The sequence below is a fragment of the Carcharhinus amblyrhynchos genome, chromosome 7 (genome assembly GCF_965287045.1).
Source record: "Carcharhinus amblyrhynchos chromosome 7, sCarAmb.v2.hapA, whole genome shotgun sequence".
NCBI classification, from domain to species: domain Eukaryota; kingdom Metazoa; phylum Chordata; class Chondrichthyes; order Carcharhiniformes; family Carcharhinidae; genus Carcharhinus; species Carcharhinus amblyrhynchos.
In genome coordinates this window covers 102,012,007-102,025,057 of record NC_137330.1, presented here as the reverse complement: position 1 = coordinate 102,025,057, position 13,051 = coordinate 102,012,007, and the positions used below count along the sequence as shown (strand labels likewise).

The 13,051-nt window shown below is 41.6% G+C and overlaps 1 protein-coding gene across 1 annotated transcript in view; it reads left to right on the top strand.

The window, feature by feature from the left end:
- Positions 1-13,051, top strand: part of pdss2 (prenyl (decaprenyl) diphosphate synthase, subunit 2) — a 198,257-nt gene that overhangs the window by 162,298 nt on the left and 22,908 nt on the right. The window contains exon 7 of the mRNA XM_080193379.1: positions 8,090-8,221. Within this exon, the coding sequence (XP_080049505.1) occupies positions 8,090-8,221 (132 nt within the window). The remainder of the gene's footprint in view (positions 1-8,089; positions 8,222-13,051) is intronic.

Here is a 13,051-nt window from a genome sequence, read left to right as displayed (position 1 = left end):
TGTAATGAAAATAGATGAGCCGTTACAATCATGAATATATAAGTACGGATGGAAAATTGCCAGTGTAGTGATTTTTCGGATACTACAGACTGCAAATAAGTTGACCAAGTGCTTGCCTTGGTGATGGAAGTTTGCAGGTCTGAATGGCCTTTTCAGTATTACGTTAGTTAATTTTAATAATAATGTCTTCAAGCTGAGGCATAACCACATCATCAATCATCATCATGGAGGTTGAGATTTTCTCTAATGTTCAGTACCTCTCTCTCAAACAGAAACTGAGACCACCAGAGGAAATTGCATTTAGAAGATTAGTTACAGAACCAGATTGACATTAAAACCACAATTGGACAAAGACTCTTTCTAAGTGTATCTGTGACCACAGTTAATTATTATTTAAGCTATTAACATTCCCATGTCCTCACTTCAATCCATCCACTTTACCCTCGGGAATGAATTGGAAAATAATTGGGTTAATTCACTGTTGGTGCTGTTTTGTGTGAAATTTATCATCTCATTATTAGGGTAATTCCCTTTGTGTTTAAGAACAGAAACTAAAAGCAAACAGAAAGTGTTATACTGACCCTATCTGTTGTTCTTAGTTCATTGTTAATCCACTACAGTGGCATAGTGGTTAGCACTGCTGTCTCCCAGTGCCAGGGACCTGTGTTTGATTTCCGTCTTGGGTCACTGTTTGTGCAGACTCTGCATGTTCTCCCTGTGTCTGCGAGTGCTTCCTCTGGTTTTCTCCCACGATCCAAAAGACTTGCTGGATGGGTGCAGTGGCCATGTTAAATTCTTCCTCAGTGTACCCGAACAGGCACTGGAGTGTGGCGACCAGGGGATTTTCACAGTAACTTCATTGCAGTGTTAATGTAAGCTAATAAATGTGACACTAATAAATAAATTCTAAACTTTAATTTAATTAATGTTCAGTTTAACTTGCAGCGCCTTTCTAATTATTGTCATGTTATGTTGGTGTTAGATAAACCTAAGGAAAATTGTTCTTGAGTAGAATTGCTGAGGTCACATTTTCCCTATTCCCTTAAGTGGGATATTGGCAAGGCTGGCGGAATTCGACCTGCAGGATTTCCAGACACATTCAGTCCAGTGATTTAGATTTGGGGTCTGAACTGAGAACCCGGTAATTGTAACTAATGAGATTTACCTTAAAAAAAAACCTCATTGAAGCATTGTGAAGATTGATGGCACAGTGGTTAGCACTGCTGCCTCACAGCTTCAGGAACCCGGGTTCGATTCCCGGTGTGGATCGCTGTCTATGTGGAGTCTGCATGTTCTCCCTGTGTGTGTGTGTGGGTTTCCTCCGGGTGCTGCTGTTTCCTCCCACAGATGAAAGCTGTGCGAGTTAGGTGGATTGGCCATGCTAAATGGACCTTTAGTATCCTGGGATGCATAAATTAGAAGGATTACGGGGATAGGGCCTGGATGGGATTGTTGTCGGTGCAGGCTCGATGGGCCAAATGGCCATCTCCTGCACTGTAGGGTTTCTATGGTTTATTGCAGTCAAACGTTTGGTTTCTTGCTGAATGTTTGAGGATAAAGTATGAGTATTGCCTCAAGTGACAGATTTAGAGTTGGTTTGATGTCGGGATTGTTTTGTCATTCTGCTGCTCCATCTCAGATACAGTATAGTTTTGCTGTAATTTAAGATGGCTGACTTACTAGTAGCTTTTTATTGTCACGGTGTTACTGTAAGCAGCCTGTGAAGGAATTGTGCCAAACTTAATGAGTAGTCAGACAATCTCTTCAGTTACTTGTAAATTACTTCTTCAACTTGCGCCTTTTCCAGATGAAGTTCTGGCTAAACTTTAAGTGAACATAAATAATTATAATTCTTTTCTATGAATGATGTGCTTGCACATGGCTCTCTTGTCATACAGTGTCAGGTTAATCGCTCATTCCATTAGGTTGTTACCAGCTTAAATTATTCCAGCACATAGATTACATCTGTATGAAATAATTTCATCTCTACTTTTGAATTTGTTGATTTTTCTTATTTTTGTGGCCTGCCATTTACCATGGGTTAAACAAGAAATTTGAGCTTAAAATGGGAGTGATGTACTCCTTTAAGAATATATAGTGAATGGTCAAGGCTATTCTCTTGGTTATGTACTTTGTGTTTAGAATCCCTATAGTGCAGAAGGAGGCCATTCAGCCCATTGAGCCGGCACCCACTCTCCAACAGTGCATCTTAGCCAGGCTCATTCCCTGCTTTATCTCCGTAATCCCACACATTTATCCCACTAATCTACACATCTTGGGATACTAAGGGACAATTTAGCATGGACGGTCCATCCATCTAACCTGCACGTCTTTGGACAGCGGTAGGAAACCGGAGCAACCAGAGGAAACCCACACAGACACGAGAAGAATATGCAAACTCCACATAGACAGTGACCCGAGGCCAGAATTGAACCCAGGTCCCTGGCGCTGTGAGGTTAACCACTGTGCCATCGTGCCACCCAGCCCGTTTACATAATATTGTTATGTAATATACAAATTTGCCCTGGAGAGCACCACATCCACTGTGTTCTGCGTTACTCATTAGTGGTTTATAAAGTGTGAATTCTACTAGCTAAATTATTGTTCATCTCCCCAAAAAGGTTTCTGGCAAGTCTTACACTTTAAAGGGGGACAGTTTTCTGTTTTACTCTGAGTGCCAGCTGTCAAGCTAATGCACTTGCTAAAACAAGACCTTTTCCAGGCAGGCAGACTAAATTATGTTTGGCCTGCCTTGGCGGTACTAGGAATAATGGCAGAAAAGAGTTTTGTTTTGTGTAACATGCTGTGCTTTTCAGTAGAAAAAGCTCTCTGTTCTAGATAATTTGGCTAAACTATAAAGAATTCCCTCATGCGTTGTGATGGCGTAGTATGAATTTATTAGGTACAATATTACAAATTTTACCTACTCTTATTCCCTTGGCGTAAATAAATAAGTAGTTAACATCTGGCTGCCTGAATGGAATTTCCTTATTTTGTTAAATTTACAAAAAAAGTGGTCACATGGATTGCCAGTAAGCCTCAATTGAGGCTTAACTATGTCATGTTTTTTAAAAAAAGTTTTCTTTGTGTTGGATATGACTGCACCCACTGAAAGTTTTTCCAACTGGCATCAGTTATGTCAGAGACCACACAAGCTTTTTTTTAATAAAATATTGCTAATTGGACAAATTGCAATCACTTACCAAGCATTAGCACCTTTGTTTTCACTTGTCTTGAACTGTTAATGTGTCAAAGAACAGGAGTTCAATGATGCATTATGAGTCAAATTTTCTTTACCTATCCATAGCACAAATCCATATTGCACTTTATTATTGATAAAATCATAAAATGCTTACAGTGCAGAAGGTGGCCATTCGGCCCATCATGCCAGTGTCAGCTCTCTGCAAGAACAACTTGTCTAGTCCCACGTTGTGCCTGAAATGTTTTGTTTCACGTAATTATTCAATTCTCTTTTTAGAATCTCAATTAAATCTGCCTCCAGCTCACATTGCGGGTCTTAACCACTCACTGGGGGAAGGCTTTTTTTCACATCACTTTTGTTTCTTTTGCCAAGTAACTTAAGTCAATGTCCTCTGATTCTTGGTTCTTCTACCCATGGGAACGGTTTATCCCTGTCCACTCTGTGCAGGTCCTCCTGATTTTGAACAAGTTTTTCAAATCCTCTCTTGCTTTTCTTCGAAGAAAGCAGCCTTGATTCTCAGATTCATTTGTACAACGGAAGTTCCTCATGCCTGGAACTATTCTTGTGAATCTTTTCTGCATTCTGTCGAATGCCTTTGCACTGTCCCTGAAGCATGATGTCCAGAATACTCCAGTTGAGGCTGAGCCACGGTTTTGTAAAGATTCATTAGGACTTCCTTCCTTTTGTACGACATGCTCCTATTTATAAAGACTAAGGCTGGAATTCTCCAACCACATCTGCAGGGGGGATTCTCCGCTCCTGCTGGAGTGAATGGAGATTTGGCTGAGTGCCAAATTTTGCATTCTCACCAGTTGCAGTGGCAGGGTGTCCGACAATGGAGAATTCCAACCTAAGATCGTCTAAGTTTTATTAACCACTTTCTCAATCTACCCCTACCACGTTCAATGGTATATGCACATGTACAACCCTAGTCCCTTTTCCTTGCATTTCCTTTAGAACTGGACCTTTTATACTGTCACTCCACATTCATTTTACCAAAATGAATCTTTCACATTTGTCTGCATTAATGTGGAGATGCCGGTGTTGGATTGGGATGGGCACAGTCAGAAGTCTCACAATACCAGGTTAAAGTCCAATAGGTTCATTTGGTAGCACGAGCTTTTGGAGCACTGCTCCTTAGCACTCACCTGATTAAGGAGCAGCGCTCCATAAGTTCATGCTACTAAATAAACCTGTTGGACTTTAACCTGGAGTTGTTAGACTTCTGACTGTCCCTGCATTAAATTTAATCTGCCACTTATCTGTCGATTCCACCAGCCTGTGTAATTCCTCTTAAAATTGATCACCGTCCTCCTTGCTGTTCACAATTCTTCCAAATTTTGAAACTGTGTCCTGTACACCAAAGTCCCTGCCATTGATAACAGTTTGACTTCAGTGCTACAAAATTGAATAATGTGCACTTATTCACCACTGGTGTCAACTGAGACAGTTTATCCTTCCAGGGCAATCTGAGGTAGACTGGCCACTGTTCAGGACCAAAAGCCATGGTCTTGGCTTTCTTTATGAGTTTATACAATATTGAGAGAGCAATGATCTGACAGAGTAGTCATTTTTCACAGGCTAGGTTTGTGGCCTTAAAAGTCCTGGTAAGTACCCAGTCTGCCTCGGGTTACCCTGGAAGAATAAGGTATCTCAAAAATTTAAGCAACGGACGAAGTGAGCCATTTTGTGCTGCTACTATGCAGTAGCAACATGAGGGGCAGTTCCCACTAACAAAATGCCAACAAGCCAAATTGTTCTATCACACAAATAAATAATGCGTGGTATATGAGTTTCAGTACCAGTATGTTGCCAGGTCTGTAGGCTGTACATCCCAGTGATTGGTGGATTGCACCAAACAGTACATCCTTCCAACTGTTCACAACAGGCGAAGTTACTGATCTAACCAAACCAGCCAGTGCTTGCAAAACTCAGAACACATGTCCAACATTAGATTCCATGATTGAACAACACTTACTCAACAATCCCAATTGTGTTACAAATTGCACTACAACCAATAAAAGATAATCAATTAGGCTTGTTGTCTGGCTTACTTACAATGCTAGAAGCAACACTTTGCAAACAGAGAAAACATGTTCACGCATTGTACATTTTTCAACTAAACAGAGGCTTGGCACTTAATTCTTCACTGGTGCATGCTGCATGGCAATGCCTGTGCCAATCACAGTCCTACTTGCTAACCAATCTGCATCCTCTTATCTTCATCACTTCATCCTATTACAGCAGGATATAGATGGGCTGGAAAATTGGGCGGAGAAATGGCAGATGGAATTTAATCCAGATAAATGCAAGGTGATGCATTTTGGAAGAACTAATGTAGGGGGGAGCTATACAATAAATGGCAGGGCCATCAAGAATATAGAAACACAGAGGAACCTAGGTGTGCAAGTCCACAAATCCCTGAAGATGACAGCACAGGTGGAGAGGGTGGTGAAGAAGTCATATGGTATGCTTGCCTTTATCGGACGAGGTATAGGGTATAAAAGCTGGAGTCTGATGTTGCAGCTGTATAGAACGCTGGTTAGGCCACATTTAGAGTACTGCGTCCAATTCTGGTTGCCACACTACCAGAAAGATGTGGAGACTTTAGAGAGAGTGCAGAGAAGGTTTACCAGGATGTTGCCTGGTATGAAGAGTCTTAGATATGAGGAGAGATTGGGTAGACTTGGGTTGTTCACCATGGAAAGACAGAGAATGAGGGGAGACCTAATAGAGGTGTACAAAATTATGAAGGGTATAGATAGGGGGAATAGTGGGAAGCTTTTTCCCAGGTTGGAGGTTGACAATCATGAGGGGTCACAGGCTCAAGGTGAGAGAGGCGAGGTTTAACTCCAATATCAGAGGGACATTTTTTACGCAGAGGGTGGTGGGGGCCTGGAATGCACTGCCAAGTAGAGTGGTGGAGGCAGACACACTGGCATTGTTTAAGAATTACCTGGATAGTCACATGAGCAGCTTGGGAATGGAAGGATACAAATAAATGGTCTAGTTGGACCAATGAATGGCACAGGCTTGGAGGGCCAAAGGGACTGTTTTCTGTGCTGTACTGTTCTTTGTTCTTTGTTCTCTTCTCATGCTGTATAAATAATTCCCTTTGAGATTTGGTATTCTTGCATCTGTCCTGATGACTGCAAGGCGAAAGCTTTGACAGCAAGTCTCTTTGTTTTTCAGAAATGGATAATAATTTACCACACATCGTTAAGCTGCATCAGATACACCTCATTGACTCTACTGAGCATGAGGAAGTTAGATTAAATCAACTCAAAATTTCTATTTTGCATGTAATTTTTCCTGACAGTTTATCTTCCTAGCCCTGGTATGCATTTAACGAGATACGCCAAAGGTATGCTGCATTACAAAAATACATCCATTTAGTACAAAATGCTGACAAAAATCATATCTAGAATCCTAATCGTGCAATTTGTGAATAATGAGGTGTCAAACTGACCCAGTTTGCAATGCAAATGTGATAATTGGACCACTAATCTTGCAAAATTTTCACTTAAGCTTTCACAGAAATTAATATTGGGGAAGATTAATTTCAAAAAGCTGGAAATTTGAGTGAGTACTGATGCATAAGCAGCATTGAAATGAAGTGTAAAGTGCTTCAACATGACCAAACCAGCATAGATACAGGGGGACTATGGATACAGATGTCAAGTTCCCCCAGGGGTAAGGTCTTGAATTGGGCTAAAGTCTAGAGTGCATCAACATGGCATAGGGTTCAAAATACATAGTTAAATACAGTCAGGCGAGTTCAGCCTTGGAAAACGTAGTCCATAGGAAAACAAAAATAGGAGGAAAATATTCTAGAATGGTCGCCCTATACAATGTTACCTTACTTTATTGTTCCTTTCTCCTCCCATGCTGAACCATTGCAGGTGCAGGCACCTTGTTCAGAATGGGAAACCATGCAGAGTTTGATTGCCAAGCAGCAGTTCTGAGGAGGAGACCATCTTTGAGAAACTGCTCATTTTTTAAAGTTTGAGAATTTTCATGGGAAGAATTCCAACCCCAATAAATGATTGAAACTTTAATGTGTTTTATATAAATTTAAATTCGAAGTGGATGTACAATGTGATGTATTTGTCACATCAATTAATCAATTGAAAATTAGGCTATGGGGTGAGTGTAGGGTCGTCCTGATGGCTTGATTTCTCGTTCTACAATACAATTGGTCAGATTTCCAGTACAACAATGTGACTCACCAAAAAAAGTTTGCTATTGTAACACAGACTCATAATGCTGTGATACTGCATTTCCATGTGCAAGGTTTTTAAATATTATTTCTCACGATGTTACTCACCGATTAGAAATTTTTTTAAAAATTGAGGGCGTAAAACGCACAGAAGAGACCAGATATGGATAAACTAAATGCAGAGAATTGTTGCCGTCTCACATTTCACGTTTTGCAAGTGGGGTATCACAGCATACTACAGTGCAGAAGAGGCCCTTTGGCCCATCGAGTCTGCACGGATGCATGAAAGATCCTGTCCTGCCCACCTAATCCAACTTGCCAGCACTTGAATGTATTCATCCAGGTACTTTTTAAAGGATGTGAGGCATCCAGTCTCCCAGGCAGTGAATTACTTTTCTTTTTCCTTTTGAAAGCATTCCAGGTTTTACCCCTCTCCTTTCTTTGTACCAGCTTTTTGCCTTGTTCGCAATCACAAGATCCTGCCAGTTTGACGCAGCACTTTGAACTGTAACGTGCTGCATTATGCTGTTCCTCATGAGTGCTTTTGAGCTGCTGAATGGTTTGGGGTTTCCTCGCACGGTATTATAGTCTTGTTTGAAAAAAATGTTTGTTTGACTCACCTTTTTAAATTCTCACTGTTCTTAACTTTACTCTTTATGGCTTTGCAGCTGAATTCTGACCTCCAGCCATTTGCTGCGGAGACATCCTGTGACACGGTGCCTTTCAGTCTGAACTCTGCTCCAGTCATCTTGCATCAGGAAGCTTCGGGCCGGGACACTTGGATGAATCAACTTAAACAGGTTGGTTTTGTGAGATATTGCAGGTATCCTATTGACTTATAAATCAAAAATTATGAACGCAGGTGTAATTCAAGAGTGGGTTAGGTTTAGGTCAGGCTTTGCTGGAAATCGAGGCTAAACATCCCATTTCAAAGCAGAGGCTCGGAAACCTCCTTGAAGCTTGAGGTTCTGATTAGGAGTTTAGCTGGCTCCTGTTTAGGTTTCTTAAAATTCCATCATGAACGCTTTTGTTTCCTTATTTATTCAACCCAGTGACATGGGAATGTATTTCCCATATCCTGCAGATTTAGCTCTTCCAGTACAGTTACCACACTGGCATCTACCCAACAATGTGGAAAATTGCACAGGTATGTCCTGTACATAAAAAGCAGGACAAATCCAACTCCGCTAATTACCACTCAATCAGTCTACTCTCGATCATCAGTAAAGTGATGGAAGGGGTTATCAACAGTGCTGTCAAGCAGCACCTGCTCAGTGACGCCCAGTTTGAGTTTCGCCCGAGTCACTCAGCTCCTGGTTCAAACATGGACGAAAGAGCAGAATTCCAGAGGTGAGGTGAGAGTGACAGCTCTTGACATCAAGGTCATATGTGACCAAGTGTGGCATCAAGGAGCCCTAGCGAAACAACGAGTATCAGGGGATAAACTCTCCGCTGGTTGGAGTCATACCTGGTACATAGGTTGTGATTGTGGAGGGTAAGTCATCTCGGCTCCATGACATCTCTGTGGGAATCCCTCAGATTAGTGTCCTAAGCCTAACAATTTTCAGTTGCTACATCAATGACCTTCCCTCCATCATAAGGTCAGAAATGGGGATGTTTGCCAATGATTGTACAATATTCAGCACCATTCGCAACTCCTCAGATACCAAAGCAGTCCATGTTCAAAGGCAACAAGATCTGGACAATATCCAGGCTTGAGCTGACAAGTGGCAAGTAACATTCACACCGTACAAATGCCAGGAAATGACCATCACCAATAAGAGTCACTCGAACCACCACTCCTTGACATTCACTGGTGTAACTATCACTGAATCCCCCACTGTCAACATCCTTGGCATTACCATTGACCAGAAACTCAATTAGACTTGCCACATAAACACAGTTGCTACAAGAGCAGGTCAAAGGCTAGGAATACTGTGGCATGTAACTCACCTCCTGACTCCCCAGAGTCTATCCAGCATCTATAAGGCGCAAGTCAGGAGTGTGATGGAATACTGCCCACTTGCCTGGATGGGTGTAGCTCCAACAACACTCAAGAAGCTTGGCACCATCTAGGACAAATTGGCACCTCATCTACAAATATCCACTCCCTGTACCCCGATGCTCAGTAGCAGCAGTGTGTGCTATCTACAAGATGCACTGCAGCAATTCATCAAAGACCCTTAGACAGCACCTTCCAAACTCACAACCACTTTCTTCTAGAAGGACAAGGGCTACAGTTACATGGGAACACCACCACCTGCAAGTTCCCTTCCAAGTCACTCACCATCCTGACTTGGAAATATATCACCATTCCTTCGCAGTCGCTGGGTCAAAATCCTGGAATTCCCTCCCTAATGACATTGTGGGTCAACCCACAGCACGTGGACTGCAGCAATTCAAGAAGGCAGCTCACCACCACCTCCTCAAGGACAACTAGGGATGGGCAATAAATGCTGATGTGGATGTGCCGGCGTTGGACTGGGGTAAACACAGTAAAAAGTCTGACAACACCAGGTTTTAGTCCAACCGATTTATTTGATAGTAAACTCACAAGCTTTTGAGGTTTCCCTCTTCGTCAGGTGAATGGAGAGTTCTGGCCTCGGACAGAGCATATAAAGCACAGACAGTTTAGAGATTACTGATTAGGATGCGAATCTTTACACCTAATCTGCTGTTCAAGTTTTACTATCAAATAAATCGGTTGGACTGAAACCTGGTGTTGTCAGACTTTTTACAATAAATGCTGGCCAGCCAGCAACGCCCATGTCCCACAAAGGAATGAATGTAGTGTGTGCAACACGAGGGAATGTTGTGTCACGTTACATGAAAGAAATCCCTTTGGAATCTTTCAAACACTGGTCTTGTCCTAATCAACATGCACCCTTTCCATCAGACACTAACTCCCCACGCAGTTCGACAATTTGCTGAAGCGTCCATTCTTCTTTGGAAACCTAGACAGTAAGTGGCTGTTTGACTGCGCTTCACACTGGATTCCATATATAAAATCTTTTCAACAAGTTACTGCATAGCGATCAAGAACAAGAAACCTGTTTATTTAAAAGTTTATTTATTAGTCATGAGTAGGGCTTACATTAATTAAGTTACTGTGAAATTCCCCTTGTCGCCACGTTGTGACACCTGTTCGGGTCAATGCACCTAACCAGCACGTCTTTCAGACTGTGGGAGAATACTGGAGTACTGGGAGGAAACCCACACAGACACGGGGAGAATGTGCAAACTTCACACAAACTGTGACTCATGCCAGCAATCGAACCCAGGTCCCTGGTGCTGTGAGGCAGCAATGCTCATCACTGTGCTACCGTGCCTCCCTGATTTCTCCTCATACTCACCCAACAATGTTGCAACAATTGATAATGCATGGAGAAAGAGAAACCTTTGGAGGCAAAGTTGTCTGAGTTGTTGACAGATATGATATAAGGATAGTTATGGGCACATCATTAACCAGAGGACACAAATTTAAGGAAACTGGCAGAAGGAAGACAAATGAGAAATTATTTTCCATGGGAGCTGCCATGATCTGGAATGTACTATTTTGAAAGGTGATAGAAGCAGATTCAGTAACTTTAAAAAGGGAATTGGATAAATACTTGAAAGGAAGAAAATTGCAGAGCGGTGGATAAAGGGCAGAGGAGTGGGACTAATTGGAAAGCTCTTCCAAGGAACCAGTAAAGCCATGAAAGGCTGAATGGACAACGTGTGCGCTGTAAGATCTTATGAGTGAATCTGATTCAACTACCCAATTGCAGCCCCTGCTCATGACGACTAACTACCCATGCCCTGCCTTGCCTAAAATCTTCAGCTTTAAGCTTAAGAGACTTTTAGATAAGTACGTGGAATTTAGTAAGGTAGAGGGTTATAGATAAGCCTAGTAATCTCTAAGGTAGGGACATGTTCAGCACAACTTTTTGGGCCGAAGGGCCTGTATTGTGCTATAGTTTTTCGATGTTTCTTACTTGGGATTTTTTTTCTTCATAGCAATGTTAACTGATCAGATCAAAATTTGATCAAGTTTAACTTGGAACGCAAGTAACAAATAATTCAAGTATATTCCCTAAACCAAGCTTTAAATGTGCAAATGTTCAACATTGTTCCATTATTATGACACAAAGGAACATTGGCTGTGCTTTTTGTGGTTTTTGCTTCACTTTTAAACAGCAGGTTTGAAATATCACCCTCAAACTGGAGGTCACAACGTAGTCAAGATATCGAGGTTTGTGTCATTCCTTTGAAGGGGACAAAGTATGTTGACATGTTAATATATTGATCTGAGCAGACTTCAGGAGGAAGGCCGCTCACTACGGCTCAGAAAATCAATTAGGTTAGAGGTACTTTACAGCAGGTGTGAATGGAGTGCAATTAATGTGTACATAAAGGTTGAAATGTTGTCACAATTGCACAGGCTTAGATTAAATTCATTTAGATTCCTCATAAAGCATCCACTTACCTCTTGTGTTTATTGCTTGTCATAATGTGCTACTGTTGTTCAGCTGATTTTGAAAGCCAGAAATGGCAGCATATTGTAGGAATGATCGCAGGTTGAAGATCGAATCTCATGGGTTGGGGAACTCAGTGTCTGTCTAGTGTTTGTATATCAGAAGCTTGATTTATCTTGCAAGAATGTCGATCCCATCAATAATAAGGAAAAACACTGTGGATGTTGGAAATCTGAAATAAAATTCTCAGCAGCAACGGGTCGACCGTTTCTGATGAAAGGCTATCAACCTGAAGTGTTAACTTGGCTTCTATCTGTTCAGACCTACTGACCATTCCCAACATTTTCTGCTTTTATTTCAGATTTCCAGAAACCATAAGATATAGCAGCAGAATTGGCGGGACTGATGTATGGGGAGAGATTGACTGGGTTAGGATTGTTTTTGCTGGAGTTCAGGCAAATGAGGGGGGAGATCTCATAGAGACTTTCTAACAGGACTAGACAGAATAGATGCAGGGAGGATATTCCTGATGGTGGGCAATCCAGAAACAAGGGTCATAGTCTGAGGATTCGGGGTAGGCCATTTAGAATGGAGATGAGACGGAGACATTTCTTCACCCAAAGTGTGTTGAGCCTGTGAAATTCATTAGCACAGGAAGTAGTTAATGCCAAAACACTGAATATATTCAGAGGCCGCTAGATATAGCACTTAGGGCAAGTGGGATCAAAGGTTATGGGGAGAAAGCAGGGTTAGGCTATTGAGTTGGATGATCAAACATGACCGTGATGAATAGTGGAGCAGGCTCAAAGGGCTGAATGGCCTTCTATCTTGTATGTTTCTATATGCATCACTATTGGATACAAAAGCACACATTTTTGTAATTTTTACTTATCAATTGTGATGTTCATGGAAGAAAAATGTATGAAATCTCAGGTTTTATTCATAAAAACATCAAATCCAAATCTTGAAAAGCATGTTAACTCTATAAATCATTAGTTCATCAGGAGTTAGAAAGTTCTGTGCAGTTTAGCTCGCTGTGCTTTAGGTAGACAAGACTACAGAAAGAATGCAAAGTGATTCATATGTTAGTTGTCAGGGACGCAAGGCAAGAAACTACAAAGGGTCATGAATGTAGCCCAATCCATCTTGCAAACCAGCCTCCCTTCCGCTGAC